The following is a 20,702-nucleotide window of genomic DNA, read 5'->3' on the forward strand; positions in this document are numbered from 1 at the left end:
TTAATAGCTATGCGGGGTGTGCGCATGCGTCGTGTGGTGGCAAGCGGGTTCGTCAAACTTTCAACCCGGTAGTGTGTTACTCACCTGTGCACGACTGCGGTTTAAATACTGCCGTTATTTTGCACGGCACGGCGGATTATACCCTTGGCCACAATGCACAGCGAGTTCCTGGTCAAGGTAAGCCATTGTAAACTTTTTGGCGTGAGTCGTTGTGCAATAGCGTGTTGTGTGTTGTGGTGTGTACGTGTGCTCTTGCATTTGATGTGCGTGTCATACCAAATAGGTTTTTAGCACTTACCATTTTGTGTGCATGTTCTTGTCCGCAAATGAGTATTTTTTTAAAGCTACAATTTTCTATTTTATGGCTACAAATAAGTGTTTTGCACTTATGGGATCCATAATTAGTATTTTGCAACCACAAATTAGCGTTTTGTGCTCAGGTCGCAACTGTATCGACTCAATTGATATTTTTAAGGTTCTGTTTGACTAAACGAGGAATATTTCCACTTTTCCTCATCTGTCTGTCATCGTACAGTAGTTATTCTTTGGGATCGTCACTATGTCTGAGCGCGAGTTGTCTTTGGATGATAGTGGTGGCGACAATTTGGGGTCTGGGTGGCGGGGGCGGTTTAGATGGGCGGCGCTCATCCAGACTCCTGCCGCCGTCAGTGGCGTTCCAGAGACGGGAGCAGAGACACGGACACGCCGGGAAGCTGTTTTACATTATTCCCAGACATTATAGAGCCAATCTAAGTGTGTTCACATGAGTTGGGAAAAAAAGGGGTTGGGGGGGGTTAAGCTTCACCATCCGTGTGAGTGTGTGCGTGTGTCTATGTGTGTGTTTTTTTAGAAGGTGCATGTCAAGAACATTCTTGGGATTTCCATGAATTTAAATTATTGTGAAAGGGGAAAAAAGAGAAGGGGGGGGGGGGGGGGATCACACTGGTTGTACTTTGACATTCCCGGCGTTGTGCAATTACAATGATGAAGTTAAAACAAGCCAGACGCCCAAAGACATTTGCATCAGTTGACTATGTGAAAAGTACACAAGGAGCTCTCAGAAAGGCGTGTGATCATGTCATTCCATAAGTCCCTATATTGTGAAAATAAATCTGTCATGTAAATTTGACACACCACAGAGAAAAGTGTTGCTAACAACCCTGCCAAATTTGAATGATTAAAGAAAACAACTTTACCAAGTAAATCAAACGAAGCTTCATAGTTGTGATAGATCGGTCATTCTTTTTGCTCTCAAACGTTGTGGGTGCAACCACGCCCCGCCGTCAATCAATTGTCAATTTGCGCGCATATGTCATTCAAAAAGCAGAAAAAGTCCTGGTGAAGAACAGTTTTATAGCTGAAAGCCACTCGGGTATCTCTGATAAGAGCCTTACCAAAGAGTCATCTTAATTTAAACTGAGTCAAGAGCAAGTGTGTACTTTGGCGCCCCCTAACGGCCATTGAAAAGTGTGACTTGGATGAGGGGGGGCGCCCACCCATGCGGCCCTACCCGGAGCCAAAGGCAGTCTAGCTTGTCCTTATTAAGTTAGTGCCGCTCCAACACATTTTTGCCTCTGCATGCTAAATGAATGCCAGATCCCAGCCCGTCCCCAATTGCTGGTCCCGCCCAGCACACCAACGCCTCCCATACCCCCCCCCCCCCCCAAGTGGGCCCCCAAACCTAACCCAATTTATAAAAGTGACTTGTCTTTGCTGACCCAATATGAGAAAATGATGAACTGGCGGGGAAAGTGCATCCAGGCAGCCGGCCAGAACCTTGCAGAAAGCCAGAAGTCATTCTTCAAGGCATGAAAGTGCCCCCCCCCCTTCCAGCCCCCTCTTGGAACCGCTTTTGGGGGTCCGCAAGCAAGTCTCCGTGTTCTTTTATTTCCTGAAACACCAGCGACAAAACAGACAAGAGAATGCAATTTCTCTAGAACTTGCATGTGAATGCTGAAAAGCTCAAGCTGAACTGAAATTCCAATCCTGGTACTGCTTATTGGGGTCTATGAAAACAAAGCAAATCGTGCTTATTAACTCAAATTCTTCATATATGTCATAACATCTGTCAGATCAGATCTGTCGCCCAAACATGAAAGCAACGGCGTCCATTTTCAAAGTGCCAGGACCATGGACAGCGACCAGGTGTGCAAACAAAGGGCTCCTTTGTGAGCAGCCCCCACGCCCACGTTACTGTTTGGAATTAGACATCATCCCGACTGTCAGACCCAGGCGGGTACGCAATGCGAGGCGGACTGAAGCCGCGTGCCAGAACTTTATGCTGAACAGGCCAAAGGCACCCCCCCCCCCTTACACACACACACACACGCACACTTTCTGACTTTTTTTTTTTTTTTTTAAAGACGCTGTTAATGAGTGTAGCAAAAAGAAGCATAAAAGAAAGTCAACTATACAAAATTGCCATTTGTGTCTTTTTTGTACTTCGTATTGGTATTTGTTTCGTCCCACCGCAGCTAATTAGCAAGCCGCGAAGAAACGCCAGGCAGGCGGGCGGCCCGCGTTTATTTTCTCTGGCATCAAGTCAGAGCGCCTTTTCTTCAAGCGAGGAAAACTGGAGACGACTCGCGTGGCGGCGCTTCTCGGCTTTTCCGAGACGGGATGGCGTTGGAGCTCTGGCACGGAAGCCTCTTCCATTTGTAGCCGTCCTGCGTCAGCCAAAGGATGGGATTTTATTTGCAGAGTCACCGTTAAAGTGCAGTACCTTCACCTTAAATGTTCCAAACCGCAGCGCGTGCTAGAAACTCCTTCGAGGCACGGCACATCTTCGACTTTATAGGCTCGAGCGAATAAAAACTCTTTGCAGTTTGTTAAAGCAAAAACTAAGCATGAGGAGACAAAACAAGTGAAGTTTAATGACAACCAAGAGGAACTTTGACGTTGACGGCTCGTAGGCGCGCCATCCCGTGGGAAGACGAGGCGCAGCGGGAGCTCAATAATAAACATGAGAGTCGGGCGAGACGTCCACAGGCGTGGGGATAAATAAATCTCACCGCCTCGACGCCTGTGAGTCAAAGCTTTGCAGCACATGTGAAAGGGAGCTTTGTGTCATGAGGAATAAATAGCTCACAGACAGCAGGAGCGGGACCATCCGTCACATCTGAGTGCATTTGAGCATCCTTAAACTAATAAATCTCTGCAGGGCTGAGAGAAAAAAGGAAGGTTTTGGTAGTTAAGAGGCTACTTGGCGAGCCTCTTGGCCACGTCCTTGTAGGCAATCTCGATCTCGGCATCGGCGGCGCACGTGTTGTTGAACTCGTCGCGGGCGGCAGCGTTCTTCAGGTAGCGCCAGATACCCGTCATGTCCGAGGGGATGTCGTAGTTACGGTACTTCTTGGCCACCACCTGCAAGACACAAATGGGAAAGTTTTGCATACCAAAATGGTAGATTTTAGGCATGGCTTCTTGAGACTTTTTGTGGGCCTTCTGATAATTGGCATGCCCATGAAATGTCATGATGCTTGGTGAAACTAGCATCAGGAGCTGATTATTGTTATTATTTTTATTTTTTTTATCTACCTTGACAATGTGCAGTTTGGGCAGCAGGTTGCAGTCAGCCAATGTCAGCTCATTTCCGTCCAGGAAGTTTCTTCTGGACTCCTTTTCCTCCTCTCTACTGTTAGCATCGATCTCGTCAGGCAGGGGACTGTTCAGATAGTCGTCCAGTTTCTGTAGGGCCCTTGTCAGACCTTGCCCTAGCGCTAAAAGCATGCAAAGTACTGTTCTCATAATGTCCACTAGATGGTAGCAAAGTATTCCGTAAGATGCAAACAGTGGAGTCTGCTGCCCTCTACTGATAAATGTCATCATTTCACCCTATCTTGACTTATTTTTTATTAACATTATCATTATTTCCCAAACATTTTAATGAATTATTTAATTAAATTATAAACTCAATCATTTCACAATTTCCCCCCAAAAAATTTAATACAACAATGGCATTATAATTTAAAAAATAATTTAAAATAAATAAAAATACATTTTAAAAATATTTCACACAGAAAAAACCACAGTAAGCTTCCTCACCATTGTTAGCATCCATTTTGGTATTCTTGATGAATGCTGAGAACTTGGCGAAGATGTCGTTGCCCGCTGTGTTTGACTCTCTATGTTTGGCTGCCAGTTTGGGATACCTCGATTACAATCAGAAGAACAAAAATAATCAGGTCTTTACTATCATTATTATGATATTATTATTATTAATATATTTCAAACCAAAACACTGGTTACCTACTTTTGACCTACATACAATACATACTTTGTGTGTGTGAATGTGTGTTTGTGTTACTTGGGTGGCGCCAGCATTTCCTCGAGGAACTCTTCAATCTTATTGATATCCGTTTTGACTTCTCCGTTGTAGGTGAGGAACGGCGGGTGGGTGCCGGGCGCCAGGTTATTAAGGTCGGCCGGCTTCCTGAGGGAGGTCAATTCCGAACAAGATGCAATTTTTTTTAAATTCTGTATAATGGATTTCATGGTGTACGATTTCAAAGGCATTCATTCCAACAATGATTATCAACCTTGTTACACTAATTAGAGTAAGTATCTATGTTAAGTACATTGTAGTCAATGTGGAGTGAGTGGATGAGGCTTCACTGCGTTCAAAATCATTCACTCACTATTATATCGTAAAACTACTTTTGGACTTGTCAGGGACGTCAACGTTATGTCAAGGTCAGCTAGTACACATTCCTAATAGTGCCCAAATAAATAAATAAGTAAATTGAATAAAAAATAATAATAATCACGTCATCGCTCACCTCTTGAGATCTACAGTGGTGACATTGAAGACGACGCCTTTGAGCCATAAAATCATGAAGAGACGCTGAGAGAAAGGACAGTTGCCAATACTCTCGCCATCGCTGCCCGCCTAGGAACAGTCATTCCAGAATTATCATGAGGAGGAATCCTAGTCATTATTTTTGTCATCTATACTTTAAAATCAATTAAAAGAAGTTATGACAAAGTGGGGGAACACTGTAGTTGATTGTTAGCAACTTTAGCCAGATGCAATTTAAACCTTTGCGTGAAGAAAATACCTATGCAGCAAGGACTCAATTGATTTTGAATGAGCTCATGTTTCAGCGCACATTGAAGAGCATACACCTAACCCACCATCTAAATTATGAATGTTACACACACACACATATACACACACACACACATAAAGAAGCAAACACCAGAACACAGTCCACGTCTGTCTAAAAAGTCGCCAAGTCAGCTTGAATGCAGCACAAGCATGTGTCATTGTTACCGCACAAAAACAACACATACAATTCAGTGTAAAATAATGATGGCCAGTCAACGCGGACAACACGCACGCACGCACACAGAAAGGCTCAGACTAAAGTATTTAGCAGTAATAAATATAACAGAAGGCCACATCTGCAATGGAAAGACCCACAGATTAAGCAATAATCACTTAAATTTTGGAAGACTTTCTCAAGCTGTCTTGTCATTTTGTTTTTATTTAACCAGAATTCCTGCGAGGATGATTTTTTTTTTGTCTTCTAATTTTATGCCACCTGCCACAGGTGCACGTCAAGTCCCAGGGGGCGCCAAGCAGCACAACAAACACCGCCGAGTACAACTAAGGCCGTACATCACTGAGCATCCCAGGTAACTTAACCTCTGCTATTGTGTTACTCACACACACACACACATGCACACACAGATCAAAATCTACTTTTTTTGGTCTTACCTTGACAAAAAGTTCAATCTCAGGCTCCCTCTCAGGACCTGACATGCTTCCTCTTCAATAGCAAAGCCTGCAATATGTCACGCCACTACATCCTATCTTCAAACTCCACACACATAGTCCCAGTGTCAAAGTCCAGTTATGCAATAAAGTGGTCCTAAAGTGGTCCTAAAGTCAGCTAATGTGTTGAGGATGCAGATTAGGGTCAGATTTGTCTAGTAAAGCAGTTGGAATGAAAGCAAGCAAAGCGTTCAATGACACTGAGTGCAAACAGGTGTCAGACTTTGCTGTGTGTGTGTGTGGGGGGGTGCAAAGGGGGCGGAGCCCGTGCTGCATTTTTAATAACCCGTGTTCACATTTACGGCAGATGGAGAAACCATGGGACAATATCTATCTATATAGCCTTTGCTAATTAAATTTGTTCCCAAATGAAAATTGTTGCCTCAAAATTCCCCCCAAATTTTTTGGGTTGATTTTCTTTTTTTTCTTTTTTTTTTTTGTAATTAGAGATTACAACAGGCTCATGATTAGTTAAACATTTCAATGTTAAAAGTCATAAAATAGGAAGTAACTATTCTGAAGGTTTAGCTATTATATGAAGCTTTTAAAGTTGATGGTTGAAATTGGTGACTTGTCAGGCTAATCATTCACGGGCCTGTCAAACAGTAACGCATGTAAAAAAAAAAAAAGGCAACTTCAACACTTTGACACAGGAAGAAAATCACTTCCTGGGAAATGCATCATACCAACATTGACCAACTGAGCAAAAAAATAAAAGTAAAAAATTGTTTAAAATAATTAGTTATTTTGAAACACACTTTCTTTATTCATAAAAATTCCATGGTTACCTTTAATATTATTATTATAATTTTTTTTTATCGTCTGACTATCGAGGGCGTTAAAATATTGCTGAAATCATTGCCTGTGCAGTCATCGAAGGTTTCCCAATGGCGACACTTTGAAAGTTGTCCATGTATTTTTAAGATAGTTGCATTTATGAAAGTGTGAAGGAATGTGCAAAAGCCGGGGCGTGGTGCTTTGCGCAGCTGATCTCTGCCCGCTGCTTATCTGGAATGTCAGATATAGATAAGACCATGTCGTAAATGTGAGGACACCACCTGTAGCATCAACGTAAAAAAAGAAAATCACTGCTAACACACCGTGGCTCATATCAGTGGTAAATAAGCAAAATAATGAATATGGTGAACTGGAGCTGCAGACATCAGCCTACCTTGACATAGAGCGAGATCGTAGGATGCTCGGGCTCGATCGGAGCAAGGGCGGTCTTGTCCACGGTGAGGTTCTCCAGGGTCTTGATGCCGTAGTCCACCTGGTCTTCCCCCTTGGCCATTTTGGACTCAACCTCTTGGTGCTTGTAGGCCATCATCATTCCATCCTCGACGTTGTCTGCCTCCGGGGAAGATGATGATGATGATGATGAGCGTCGGGATCCGCCGTTCACCTCCTCTGCTTTGGTCTCCTGGATGACAGTTTTCATCTCCATCACTTTGGTTTCCACCTTCTCCTGGGCTTTTTCTTCATCTTTATAGCTGGATGAGGAAGACGAGGAGGAAGACGAGGAGGAGGATGAGGAGCGGCTGCGTTTGTCTTTGTCCCTGGTGTCCATGTAGTCGGGAGAAGAGTGCTCCTCCTGGGCCGAGACGTGCACCATAACGTCATCCACGGTCACTTCCATTCTGGTTGTTGGATCTTCTGGGCTCAAAAGGAGTGCAGAGGAGAAGCGGCAGTGGCAACGACTTCCTCCCGGAAGACTGATCCTCAACCAATGCTCGATGGGGCAAATTCCAGCGGCGACTCCCTGCACAGGACCTTTGAACCTGCCAGCTCACCGATAATTTACAAAGTGCGCTTTCTTGCTAGAGCCTGCAGGCGTCACTTAAGCTTCTCGTGCAAACTAAATTTTTGCTTGTATTGATCGTTTTATTTGTAAATATATCTTTGTATATAATTTTAATGAATAAATAGATCTTATTCACAATTAACAACAAATGACAATTGATTTCAAATTATTTTTAAATCAAGGCGTTTTAATTTCGTCAACATAGCAAATACAGGAAGTACATTTCTTGATCCGATTCATGTTACATTGTACAAATGCAAATCATCTGGCAATCATTTATTGAACAAATCACTCAAATATAGTGTGTGTGTGTGTGTGTGTGTGTGTGTGTGTGTGTGTGTGTGTGTGTGTGTGTGTGTGTGTGTGTGTGTGTGTGTGTGTGTGTGTGTGTGTGTGTGTGTGTGTGTGTGTGTGTGTGTGTGTGTGGGGGGGGGGGGTGTGGGGGGGTGTGTGGGGGGGGTGTGTGGGGGGGGGGTGGGGGGGGTGTGTGGGGGTGTGTGGGTGTGTGGGTGTTTCTCTCATTCATCTGTCAGCAAGACACTTTTCCCTCTTTCCGTTTGAAAATGTATCATAGAAAATGAAAAACAATACATCACAGTGTCATTTGGGGGGGACTTGGGTAAATGCTCTAATCTAAAAGCCATAAAGACAGAAAAAATACTCTAACTTTCTAACACTTTAGTGACCAAGCTGTTTTAAAAGCTTTTTGGCGAGAGGCACCTAATTTTTATTCCCCCCCCCCCACTACATGTAACGTATACATACCCTACTGTCTACTGCCCCCTGTCGGTCATGTAGTGCAAATCGCAGGAACAGTTCTGGCCCGAAGCAACGAGGAAAAAAACAAACTCCAAAGAGAGGAAATACTCACAATGGCAAAACTGCACTTCACATTCCACCAACATAGAAAGATTAAAAAGAACCGACCACACGTATAGACTTGAGAACAGCGACTGAGATGATCGACAAAGGAAATAACTCAAAACGGCTTTCTATAGGAGGGTAACATCTTTCCAGGGCATGTTGCCATACCTCGCTTTTGTGAGAGATTGTCTCAAATTCTTTGACACGTTTACCCTTTTAAAGTACCAAGTTCCAATTGAAATACGTTTCCACCCATTTGAAGCCCGAGTCACAAAGAAAGCCACTAAAAAGCTTCACACTAAGGTTTTGAAGTTCTACCACCAAAAGCATCCACACTGGACCAGAGTCCCCACCTGCTCCTGATTGGACCTCCTCCAGGATGGGGTACGAGTCCAGCTGCTTCCGGCTACAGGTGCAACTCCTCTTGCAGTAAAGGCTGCGACATCTCCCTGCTGCCTTGCTTGAGCAAGGGCAGCTGCATGAGCGTCAGCTGCTGAACAAACACAATCAGGAAGCCCGCAACCAGCAGCACCCCCAGGAGGGACCCCAACAATACGGGGAAGGAGGTGGGCCGCGCCGTCCCCGCAGGGGTGGGGACACCAGGCGGGGACGCCGTGGGCTCCGGGTGCAGCAGGTCCCGAACGTCCGAGAGGGAGCCGTTGTTGGGCAGAGGTGGGATGGCCAGGATGTGGCACATCAGGGGGTACAGGTCCACAGAGAGCATGGTGGGCTTCACGTAGTTCTGGCGGAAGGCCGGACCGCGGGCGAAGAAGATGGGCTGCATGCTGCGCAGAGTGTTGTCATAGCCGTGATTTCCCACTGAGGAGAGACCACAAATTGGAAATAAACATCAGATCTTGACTCCACAGTCTCCAGTTGGCTGTAGTGGCCCCATTTTGAGCCTCTTTCTCCTTCATCGGTATGTTAGCCCAACTAATGCCCTCAAAATTTCACTATTTCAAAGTGAACTATTTTCTATTTGCAGCTACTATGATGTGCTATTTTTAGTGCCTGCTCAAAGTATCCGAGACGAGAGAAATTCTGACAACAAACCTGATGAAAAATACCTGCTTTTTTTAAGCATGAGGAAGCTTACGCCTACACACCCACCATTGTTCTTTCCTTGTTAATTACATCAAATGGGATTCAGTTCTATGTTTAAGAAAAAATAAATACCTCTAGGAGAGCTAATAATAGAACAGAGGGAGAGTGCAGTGCACAAAAAAAGAAATTATATGAGGTGTAGAGACGTACACATGAGCGGTGTGCTCCTGTTCTGGACGATGGTCCATCCCTCACGAGCCTCCAACAGGATGGGCATGATCCTGACGTTGTGGCGGTAGTGCAGTCGCTCGGGGATGGCGTCCTTACGGTAGACCGCCATGTAGGGGTTGGCATCGGACAACTTGTTGTACACCTCATCCAGCTTCCCTAAAATAGAGCATTGTCAGAAACGATATGCCAAGTTGACATGGCGGAAATGTGATGTTACCTTCTTTGGGCAGTATCGCCACTACGGGACTCTTGTCCACCAAGGTGTAAAGGTCTCTGCTCACGTACTCGTCCAGTTCGATGATCTTATTGGGGAAGAGCTGAGTCATGCCGTGGTCGCTGGTCACTACCAGGTTGACCTTCTTATACAGGCCCGCCTTCTTCAGCTCGTTGAGCAGGAAGCCCAGTTTCTCATCCACGTCGGCGATGACGCCGTCCATCTGGGAGCTTTCTGGCCCAAAATCGTGTCCACTCTCATCCGGTTCTTCCCAGTACAGGATCCCGAAATCCACAGCCTCCTGGTCAGGTGCAGAGAACCATTTAATTAGGTGCTCCACCCGAGTCTCAAAGGCGACTGAGGCGTTGTATGGGAGGTAGCGAGTAGGGAATATTCCGTGGATCTTCACGTCGGAACCGGGCCACATAGCGGCGCCGCTTCGCCCGCCGGATTTCTGGATGGTAACCCACAGGGGCACCGCCTGCTCCCACCACTGGGACTCGTAGAGGCTCTCTGTCTCCATGGAGAAGGAGCGGTTGAGGACCGGGTCAAACATGTCGTTAGCGACGATGCCGTGCGTCTCGGCATAGAGGCCCGTCACCAAGCTGTAGTGGTTGGGTAAGGTCTTTGTGATGTACACGTTCTTCACTTGCTCCACCGTCACGCCTTCCTGCATAAGGACGTGGAAGTTTGGCGTGGGGACGCGGTTCACGTAGTCCCAGCGAAAACCGTCGAAGGACACCAGGAGCAGTTTGGGGCGCTCTGTTAAGCCTTGGGGGGAAACTAAAGGCGGTATGAAGGTCCACAAGAGGGCCAGAAGGCCCGGACCTCCACACATCAGATGACCCAGCATCATGTGTAGAAACCTGTCAACATAGAAGACAACTTCAGTGGACTTTTTTCCATTACCGCTATATACTAGTAATAACATTGGTAATACTCAATGTCGTTAATACACTTGGCTTTTTCCCACCACAGTTGGAGCCAAGACGAACACATTTGTGATGCAACATGCCGGCTAGCACTAAGGTCTACTGGAAGAGATGCGAGAGCAAGAAGAAGAAGCAAAGAAGTTTCACGGAACTTTAAGTGCTGTAAATGTTAATACAGTAATTACCATAGCATCATTGCTAATGTCTACTATGTTGTTCCAATTATAGGTTAGCATCAAGCTAGCAGACTTTTGGTAGATTTAAATGGTTTGGTTGAATATTTTGGTGTTAAAAATATAAAATATTTATTATATTTTATCTCAGCTTTACAGTAAACTTCAAAATTTCAAAGACTGATTAAAGCAAACTTGCTTTGCTATTTATTTAGAGAACTTTGCAAGTAGGAAGTTTAAGATTTTTTTTAAAGAAGCTTAAAGCGTCTGTGATGGCTAAACCTATCAAGTCAATTATCAATTCTCTCCTAGAACGTGATAAACGGGGGTTTACTTGTATTAGTAAACGCAGAACTGTGGATGTAATTCAAAATGACAAATTGTGCAGATGTGTTATTAAAGAGAGAGTCGGGTATGCGGATATAAGCGGCCAGTAAATAGGTGACGAACATTGTAGTGCATCAAAGCAAAAAGGACAACACGAGATTAGCCGCAGCCGGGTTAACAGACATTTTGGACCTTTTATGCACCGTTTGCACGCTACAATTACAACTGCATATCGTCGATTAAACCGAGAGACAAGCACATAATATTAATGACATAAAAAGCAGTGTCACCACAGGCTTACCTATCTGATCGTTGCACAGTTGATGTGTGCGCACTGCGATAAACAGCCAAACTCGACTGACAGCCGGAAGGAAGTCCCGCCTATTTGGCAGCGTTCACGTAGTGTATTTATTTAGTAGATTTACATTCGTACGTAGCTCTCATGGTGACATGACAACAAATCGATTCTTCAATTGAATGTGTAATTTCCGTGCATGCATTAATTGATCGATCATAGACGGATGTAAATGAATACAGCGTTGCCTTCTCAGCGCACCGTGACTGACGAGTGCGGCGCTTCTATGACGTCATATAGGCTCAGTGACGGGAGAGGCGGGGCGGAGGAGTTTCTAATAGTATAAAATAGATGTTTTATTTTACTTTTCGGGTGAAACAGGGACGATTGAGGCTGGTGTGCATGTTCGGAAATTTAACAAGACCATATGAGAACAGAAAAGGCAACTATAGTATTTTGACATATTTACTCTTATAACACAGCAAAAAATATTGTTCCCTTGAGCAAGTCCCCTTTAAACAGGCATTTAATCTTTAAATGTCCAGAACAAAACACTTGAGAATAACATGCACACCCACTGTAGATGCTGTACTTTATTTTTATTAGTCATTTGTGCTTTAAACAGACACTGTGGCACAGTTTCTTGATTTTAGAAACAGTGTTTACTTAACACTAGGGGAATTTGTCCCCTGTTGGGTGGGTCTTATAGCAGAATGCAAAACCACAACCTACACTACCATGAATACCCACTAGAGGGCTGTCAAAGCCCGTCTAAGGGTGTCACTGTCCTCGTACGCAATGCCTTCAAATGTTCATACCCGTTGAACGTTTTCACATTTTGTAACCTTACAATATATAAAAAACCTTCTAAATAAGGCTGATATTGGCCCTGATACCCGGTAATATTACTCGCGCGTCCATATATATATATATTTTTTTTTACAATGGCTGCCTTTAATGCCCCTGTCAAGTCCGAAACGTTCCACAAACATATTCTAAACAAAAGGCAGACATGAGATGAAGTGTTCTATACGTGCCGAGTCTACACATTTCTATATAAGCTTGACGTATTACACGTGTGCTCTTCATTGTTTCATTCAGATGACTGTGCGTTTTTCATCACGTGCGTGCTTCATGACAAAGATTTTCAGGGGGATTGTTTTGTTTGTTGAAAAAAAGCTCTTTTGTCATTTGTGTGGCACTCACTATACACTTCTGCTCGTTTGACATTACACACAAAGGTCATGCATTTAGGTTCAAAAGTTCTGGATGTTGTCAGGATAGATTTACACATGCACTATGTACACTACAAATATACGTGTGAATCTTAATCTTCATTATTATTAACAAGATTACACCGTACATAGCAATAATTTGTCTACGAATGGCGCTATAGAAATAAATTTCCCCTTACCAAAATGAAGCATACTTATTGATGTGTTTTTATGCCACAGATTTGGTTTAAAAAAAAAAAAAAAAAAAAAGAATCCCCAGCACACAATGGCCGCTGTTCTAGATGTGGTACGTGTGTAGCATTGCGACAATTTTCCTGCCCCTTTTTGTTGGCATTTTTGTTTATTTATTCATTTATTTTACAACAATACACTCCGACATGTGCGAGATCCGCCGAGAGCCATGCAGGCTTGGTTGTCATCGCTCGCCTTTGGTACTGAGCACTGCAGAAGGCAGGGTCGAGTCAGGTCGCTCAGCCAATCGGAAACGATCAGTGGCCGCTGTCAGTCCAAACATCCGTGACGTACTTATTTACATGGAGACAGGAATGACCAATGGCGAGTCGGTATGGGAGAAGATTTGGCGCGCGCCGGCCAATGGTGTAGCGAGGCACAGAGTTTTAGGGGAGTGCATAATAATCAACATATTAGACAAGGTGCTTTTTAGATATCGATCCGCTAGTTGGAATTACCCACCGTGTGGACTTTTGAAAGGCTTGACCTCATAGTTTAGCGTCGTTTTGGGTGTTTTTCCATTAACAAGCAACATGCCGAAGAGGAAGGTGAGTGTCGCCACTGCTATTTGTCTCCACGACCGCTTCGAAAATTTTGCTGTTAAAATCAGCGCGCATCCGTTCAAGTGATTTGCAAGTTAGAAAGCGTGGTTGCGTTTTTTCTCCGCGAGTTCCTCTTATCCCCCCAACCTTAATTTTAGTGCTGGATGTACAATGTCACGAAGACACGCCGAGTGGATAAATGGCTAAAATGTCATAACGGAGGCGTCCACGCAGAAGGATGTCATGGAACGAAAAATTCAAAATAACACGAGAGAAATGTATTGCGAACGTTCCAGGCTCTTTTGGCCATCTTTGTACATATTCGTGTACCGCCTGGATGCCACCATTGTGTGCATGTGTGTTTGAGAGAGAGGGGGGGTCAGGGTATTTGGGCCCATCCAAAACCAACACTGTGTGGACGGACCTTCCTCACCTCTGTCTTGTTGGGTGTACGCGATGTTGCGCATGCGCATAGAGCAGCCCGCCTTTGTAAATCGGTGACTTTCGCAGCTCATCTCTGGCCATGTAAACAGGATGATTCCATAGGATCTTAATTATCACAGAAATTGATATATGTCTCCATGAGGGGGGGGGGGGGAAACTTAACCACGCAATCGGCTCAGTGTGAGCAGCTTTTGTTTTCATTTTGCATTTGTGTTTAACTGTAGGCTACCATCTAGTAAACTGCCAAAAAAAGCATTGGTGACGCTTGCTCTATTTTTTCCACTTAACTGCAGTGGCTCTGAAGTTTGATAGTAACTCAAATTTTGCCTGACAACCCAAAGCACACAAAAAAATTTACAAAGTGACAGCTCATAACTTGAAAAAGTCAACCTAAAGTAGTGTTTTGACCTGATGTGCTCACTGTGCTCTGCCCAGCAGTCTCCTGAGGGCCACGAGGGCAAGGACAGCTCCAAGGTCACCAAACAAGAGGTAAATCAAAAGTGCAACTTGTGTGTGTGTGTGTGTGTGTGTGTGTGCGTGTGTGTGCAGTTTTTATTTGATTTTTTCTTATTGTGAAAAGCACTCACTAAGCGAGCAGAGCAGGTAAAGACAAATTGCAGAAGTACAACTGATGTCTTTCTCTTCCTCTCTCTCTCTTTCTGTCTCTGTCTCTCACTCTCTTAATGATTATTTTAGCCCACCAGGAAGTCCGAGAGGTTGTCAGCGGTAAGTTTGGTTCTCACCTCCTCCTCGCTGTCTTCACCACTATACTTCTTCAATGTCAACGTTATGCACGCGTTTGTTTTATGTCTTTTCGATGTTTGTCTTCTGTCCCGTGTGGTGCAGTAGTAATTCATTGATAATAAATCATCAGTAAAATTACAACCATAGTGGTCCATTTACATCACGGGTGGATGAATTCGGTGTGCAAAAATGGTACAAATGAGCTAAAACAAAATTTTACCGTTTTTTCCATGTATAATGCGCCCCCATGTATAATACGCACCCTAAAAATGGCATGTTGATGCTGGAAAAAAGCCTGTACCCATGTATAATACGCACCCAATTTTCTTTCTTTTTTTTTTTTTTTATTTATTTTTTTTTTTTTTAAAAGTCCCAATGATCGTCACACACGCATCTGGGTGTGGTGAAATTTGTCCTCTGCATTTGACCCATCCCCGTGTGATTTTGATCCATCCCCTGGGGGAGAGGGGAGCAGTGAGCAGCAGCGGCGCCGCGCTCGGGAATCATTTGGTGATCTAACCCCCCAATTCCAACCCTTAATGCTAGTGCCAAGCAGGGAGGCAATGGGTCCCATTTTTATAGTCTTTGGTATGACCCGGCCGGGTTACTTAAGTCCGTAAACGTAAAATTATTTCAGAAAAAAGATCATCTTTGGGAACAACCGGATGTTATTCTGCCGGTCAGTATCACTGCGCATGCAGTAGCAAACTCCATAGCGAAGAAATATGTGAGACTCTCAACGGGATCACCAATATTTGAGTGATGTTCGTTATTTATCACAATTATTTATTATAATAATAATATATATAATAATTATTTATTTATTATTCACAATTGTCATGGTGACATTTCTGTTGATTTCTTAACTAGGCTGGATGTATTTTTTTTTGTTGGCGTTGATTTCTCCGACTGCCCATAAAGGCACCACCGCGATCAGTTAGGTGAAAATGAAAAGAGAGGAAAGTGACGTGCGGACATGTGAAAAAGGTGAAAAAGTATGGGAGAGAAGTTGAAGAGGAATAAAAACACCCTTGGAAACCAAAACTTGCCCCTCGTCGTGACTCGGAGCCGCAACAAATGTTTCGGATTTGTGTAGGGTACATTGTGACAGCAAACGAGCAGGTGATCGAGCAAGCGTCTGATACGAGAGCATTGTGTTCGTATGGAGCGTGTTTGAAGTGAACCTGTAATACGCATTTAGGTAGAGAACTGAACTCTCGCTCTTTATATAGCTGACGTGTCAAAAAAAATAAAATAAAATAAAAATAAAAAAAATTAAAATAAAATTGTACCCATGTATAATGCGCACCCCAGATTTTAGGACAATAAATTAGTTAAATTTTGCGCATTATACATGGAAAAAAACGGTATATCACCTATTTCCTGAACGCTGCTTCATCACACAGCCTGTTTTTTTTCTGTTTGTATCGCTGGCGTCATCACTTTTTATATCAATTTTGAGTTTTCGACATGACGCCAGCGAATACTGTAGAACTTATGCATGGTGTATGTATGTATGTTCAATGTCTCAAGTAGCCCTGCCTGAAAAGGATGTCTGCCATTTCAGTTCAAGGTGCCCATTTAGGATGAAATCTAAGTAATTGATGCACAGCCAAAAAAAGTTTATGAATGCCTGTAGATGCCACGGTAAATGCTCAGTCTAATCACATTCCGTTGGTCCCTCAGAAGCCTGCGCCACCAAAGCTAGAGGCCAAAGCCAAGAAGGTCATCGTCAAGGTAAATAAAACTCATACACACATTTTCTTAAAAACATCTGTGCAATCTTAAACACACACGTTTTATTCATCCTAATGATCAATGAATGGATAACTAATATTGATTTTTGAACGACTTCCTCTGCAGAAGGTGGCCGACGAAAAGGGTGCAAAGGCACGGAAAGGCACCACCAAAGGGAAGAAGGAAGATGGCCCTGCCCAGAACGGAGACGCGAAGAATAACGAGGTTTGAGACAGACCAAAAAAATAAAATGTGCAGGGAAAAAAAGCATTTAATAACAATTGTCCATTTGTCTTTCCACACAACCGCATTTGCGTACACACGCAGATCTTTGTGTGTCGTCCATCTGTCAGTGTGTCTTCCATCAGAAACTCGGCTCTCTCCGCCATGTCAGTGCGAGGGCAGAGCGAGACGGTCAGAGTGAAGGGTATGCAAGAGTGTCACGCTAACCCAACTTTGCGTGTGCCCAACTAACGTATAGCTTCATCTTCAGCAGAAAAGCCTTTTCACCCTGCACTTAGTACAGCATAGTGCCCATTCGTGTGTTTGTAGTACAATGGCGCAGCGTGGTGCTGTGGAGGTTGGTGGCCCGTCAACTTGGGGTGGCATTTTGGTGCATCCAATAGGAGAGCCAGGTGGCAGCGTGATAGCAGCGGGAGACAACAGCAGGAAATGTTGGCAGAGTTGGATCCTAAAATTGGTGCATCCGTATGAAGCTAATGAACTGAGGCAGCGGCTTACGTTGCGTTATTTATTTTTCCACAATTTGGGTGACATTTCAAATCCTACAATTTAAGAGATTGGACTGTATTTCCTATCTTGTGATTGTTTGCAGTGTGTTACAGTGCTTTTTTTTTTAATTTTTTTTTTAAAGTGTAATTCTTGCCGTTTTTCTTCCCTCCAGGTGACTGAGGCTGCTGAGGACGCCACCGAGGAGAAGGCGTAAAAACGACAGACGCCACCGCCCCTCCCTTTTCCCTATCTACAACTTTTTGTAAGATGCTGAATTTTTGTAGACTTGTAATAGATGCTAGAGATGACCAACCAGCATTCCCTAAAATTCAGCACTGACACTAGCTTCAAAACTCTTTTTTTTATTATTATTATTTCTTTTTTTTATGATTAGACGACTGCTCATGTTCTTCCTCCCGATTTCCACAGTCGTCATATTTCAGTAGTAGTTGTCCTATTTTTAGAGAACACGGCGGTCGCCATGGAGAACACCTGCAGCATTTTTACATCTCTTCTTTTTCAGAATGGCCCATGGCTCCTTTTTTGTATGTGTGTGCTGGACTGGACATGATGGGTGGGTCTCGTCTTGACTTCCCAACCTTTTTTTGCTCTCCTATACCCGACCCCCCATACCCATCCTAATTCTGGTAAGATTGCAGCAATGTGACATAGCAATAAGCAGCGGTGCTTGTGTTCTAGAGGCGCCTCAATTGGCTTTTCCTGTTGGGAGAGTATTTTCAAATAAAAGGTTGGACACTTTGTTTTTGTTTTGCAAGACTCCATTTATTAGGCAACATTCACACTGCAGGGCATGATGCCCTATTTGTGATGATGCCCAACACGCAAACAAATGCGTGTTGGGAGATGCCACCATTCCATCATAGGCGTTCTAGAGTGGCTTTTGACGGCATTTTCCTGCTGGGGGGCCCTGCTCAGCTCTGTGTGTACGTGGAGTTGGACATCTTTTTGTGGGAGCCCACGTGGCACGGACAAATACAAAAAAGTGCTGCATCAGGAAGTGAAAGGTCAGCAATCGGGCGCGCCAATGTGGCTCCTCTGTCGTCATTCATGGACATGATATGTAAGGCCACTGGTTGGCTTTCTTTTTTAATACGAGGTGAAATTAAGTTACAAAAGATTGGACAAGGCACAATTGTTATGTAATTATTCTGTTATTTACTTGAGTATTTTTACCTTTGCACCCTACATTGAAAGCGGGTAGCTATACTTTCAACAGCAAAATATTTGTGGAAGTTGAGCATTGTTATATCAACTTATGTCATCTAAATCGTGGTCAAGATATGAGAGAGATGTCATAACCATGTCAACACCAAACATTAAGCGCAAGAGGAGAGTGCCGCCTTGTGGCTACAGGGGTCACCACTGATGGCAAGCCAGACCACAAGTTTCCTAGTCGGTTCATGCCTCAACAGGGGTGGCCAAACTTGTGCTTCAGGGTAACATTTGATTTATAAAACAGACATGGACCAAGATATGAGTATTACGGGGACTTTAAGAAAAATATATATAATTGCTTACTGGAATAAAGCAATTACTCGTGATTTTTCATGAAGTTGATTGTAATACAACTGTAGGCTATATCAAAATACAACATGCATTTTTTTATTATACTGATATTTTCAATTGTATTTGCAAATTCCAAAAAATATGTAAATAAATTGGGCTCAGGGTTCCAAGTTACACATTGGAGCTCTGTGAGACTCGACCAACGGACACATTTACTGTCGATGTCGATCCGTGATAATTGCCTTAATGTTACTCCAATGTTTCCATTCTGTTTCACTAAACTCACGAGATTTTACGTTGTTGCCCCCCTCACACCCCCCCGTCTGCACGATAACAACAACCCTTCCCCCATTTTAGTGTCAGGCAGCGTTAAGGAGATGGACTTTTTCCGCGCCGAGCAGTTCCCTGAGAGGTCGAGTGTTATTAGCAAGATTTAAGTAACACCTAAACGAACCACTTTAGAAAACAAAACGTCGACTTCAAGTTGGCTTTTAAGGAGTAGCAAGCCGCCGCGCGCAGATTCGACAACGACTTTTTTTTTTTTTTACGTCTAATATCTTAATTATTATTATTGGTCAGGTATTACTTATGAACTCGTCAAACGTCGTCTAAATGAATTAAGTATCGACCACGTTGATGTAACAAATTTCTCTCTTCATCGTGTAGGGTGCCATTACAAGCTCCTCTCTACAGTGGCCGAAACACACCGTTGATATCCCTCCGCCGAGAGCTCGCGTTTTACCATTTGGAGGGGGAGGGGGATCTGGATAAAAAGACCTACATAAGATTAAAATCTGACGACTAAAGTCAACATTTTCTCCTCATAAAATATTGTGTGCGCGCAGATCTTGCGTCCCCGTCATGTGTGGCGGTGTTTGGCAGCCAAACCCAGCCGGGGGGGTGCACTAGACTTGCCGCCACGCGGAGGAGCACTGTGAGCGGAGGCGAGCCGGGCCTGTTTTCGAGCGCCTGAATGGAGGCAGCCTCTTCCTGGTGGATAAACAGTGACAGCTACAGGGCAGCCACCGACACCCAGCGGCCCGGCTCCGGCTCTGGCGCTGCCCTCACGGAAGCACGCCGAAAACATGGCTTCAGACAGGCCGCAGCTCGCGCAGTTGACTTCTGGTGAGTAGCGGAGCTCGGGGAGCGGGCCGAGGTTGTCGTTTATGTCCCCCCTTCTCCCTCCCCGCGATCGGTAGCCCTCTTGTAACGCAGCTTCCCCGTTCCTCTTCTCTCTCCACTCCGACCTACACCAGAGCTCTACTTCCTAATCGCCCGCTTTCTCGAAGCCGGACCGTGCCAAGAAGCAGCAGAGGTTGGTATTTGACAGTTTCGGGGCTTATTTTGGAGCACATCAAGGCGGCCATGAGGCGTCATGTTGTCTTTTTTTAATCCATTTTCAGACGCTGATAAGGGAGGTAGAGGATAAGGAGGTAAGTGGAGTAGAGATGCGCGGGCGCTGCATTATCGCCCCTTTTTGCTTCACTTTTCGTGGACACGTCTTTAAAAAAACACTTCTTATGACGATAACACTTAAAAATGTTTCATGTGTTCCTTTGTGTTTAGCTGCTGCCCAAGAGGTTGGACTGGACCGGACAGGAACACCCCGGGACGTATGACAATTTGGTAAGGGAGCTTCTCTCTTTTGCAGGGAGAAAGTTTCACACGGCAACTTTACGAATTGAATTTCCCGCATTTTTCCCCATGCAAGCAGCAAAACATTTTAAAATAACTACATTTAAAAAAAATAAAAAAATAAAAGGTCTTAGACGAAGATTCTTAGGGGGGTCGGGACCTGGCATCTTCACCCAAGTGGTGTCCCACGTTAGTCCTTAAAGGGGAAAGTGGAGTTT

The 20,702-nt window shown here is 44.2% G+C and overlaps 4 protein-coding genes across 18 annotated transcripts in view; 2 read left to right on the forward strand and 2 right to left on the reverse strand.

The window, feature by feature from the left end:
- The first annotated feature begins 44 nt into the window (after positions 1–44).
- Positions 45–18,083, forward strand: hmgn3 (high mobility group nucleosomal binding domain 3). 11 transcript variants are annotated; one of them, XM_037244943.1, is made up of 9 exons: positions 45–177; positions 5,553–5,637; positions 10,909–11,015; positions 14,545–14,598; positions 14,806–14,835; positions 16,543–16,590; positions 16,717–16,815; positions 16,918–17,017; positions 17,495–18,083. In XM_037244943.1, exons 3-9 carry the CDS (start codon positions 10,974–10,976, stop codon positions 17,500–17,502), a joined length of 381 nt encoding a protein of 126 aa, XP_037100838.1. In that variant the 5' UTR covers positions 45–177; positions 5,553–5,637; positions 10,909–10,973; the 3' UTR covers positions 17,503–18,083. The 11 variants fall into 11 exon arrangements, with proteins under 11 accessions (XP_037100838.1, XP_037100842.1, XP_037100837.1 ...); XM_037244942.1 differs by having other exon boundaries at positions 54–177; positions 16,540–16,590; XM_037244947.1 differs by lacking the exon at positions 14,806–14,835 and having other exon boundaries at positions 16,540–16,590.
- Positions 2,848–7,520, reverse strand: clic5b (chloride intracellular channel 5b). 2 transcript variants are annotated; one of them, XM_037244940.1, is made up of 6 exons: positions 6,948–7,520; positions 4,779–4,888; positions 4,307–4,432; positions 4,045–4,151; positions 3,538–3,719; positions 2,848–3,363 (listed from the first exon to the last, which is right to left on the reverse strand). In XM_037244940.1, the coding sequence occupies exons 1-6, from the start codon at positions 7,410–7,412 to the stop codon at positions 3,199–3,201; spliced, it is 1,155 nt and encodes a 384-aa protein (XP_037100835.1). In that variant the 5' UTR covers positions 7,413–7,520; the 3' UTR covers positions 2,848–3,198. The 2 variants fall into 2 exon arrangements, with proteins under 2 accessions (XP_037100835.1, XP_037100836.1); XM_037244941.1 differs by lacking the exon at positions 6,948–7,520 and adding an exon at positions 5,720–5,975.
- On the reverse strand, positions 8,080–11,947 carry enpp5 (ectonucleotide pyrophosphatase/phosphodiesterase 5). 2 transcript variants are annotated; one of them, XM_037244937.1, is made up of 4 exons: positions 11,664–11,947; positions 9,934–10,796; positions 9,696–9,872; positions 8,080–9,260 (listed from the first exon to the last, which is right to left on the reverse strand). In XM_037244937.1, exons 2-4 carry the CDS (start codon positions 10,784–10,786, stop codon positions 8,848–8,850), a joined length of 1,443 nt encoding a protein of 480 aa, XP_037100832.1. In that variant the 5' UTR covers positions 10,787–10,796; positions 11,664–11,947; the 3' UTR covers positions 8,080–8,847. The 2 variants fall into 2 exon arrangements, with proteins under 2 accessions (XP_037100832.1, XP_037100831.1); XM_037244936.1 differs by having other exon boundaries at positions 11,788–11,946.
- Positions 18,084–19,250: 1,167 nt separating the features above from the next.
- The window catches only part of LOC119118151 (pleckstrin homology domain interacting protein), a 31,473-nt gene continuing 30,021 nt past the window's right edge, over positions 19,251–20,702 (forward strand). Inside the window, exons 1-4 of one of the 3 annotated variants that reach the window (XM_037244933.1) lie at positions 19,251–19,974; positions 20,106–20,164; positions 20,253–20,282; positions 20,416–20,475. In XM_037244933.1, the coding sequence (XP_037100828.1) occupies positions 19,935–19,974; positions 20,106–20,164; positions 20,253–20,282; positions 20,416–20,475 (189 nt within the window). In that variant the 5' untranslated portion in view covers positions 19,251–19,934. The remainder of the gene's footprint in view (positions 19,975–20,105; positions 20,165–20,252; positions 20,283–20,415; positions 20,476–20,702) is intronic. The other 2 variants (XM_037244931.1, XM_037244932.1) reach the window with 2 other exon arrangements.

The sequence above is a fragment of the Syngnathus acus genome, chromosome 24 (genome assembly GCF_901709675.1).
Source record: "Syngnathus acus chromosome 24, fSynAcu1.2, whole genome shotgun sequence".
NCBI lineage: Eukaryota > Metazoa > Chordata > Actinopteri > Syngnathiformes > Syngnathidae > Syngnathus > Syngnathus acus.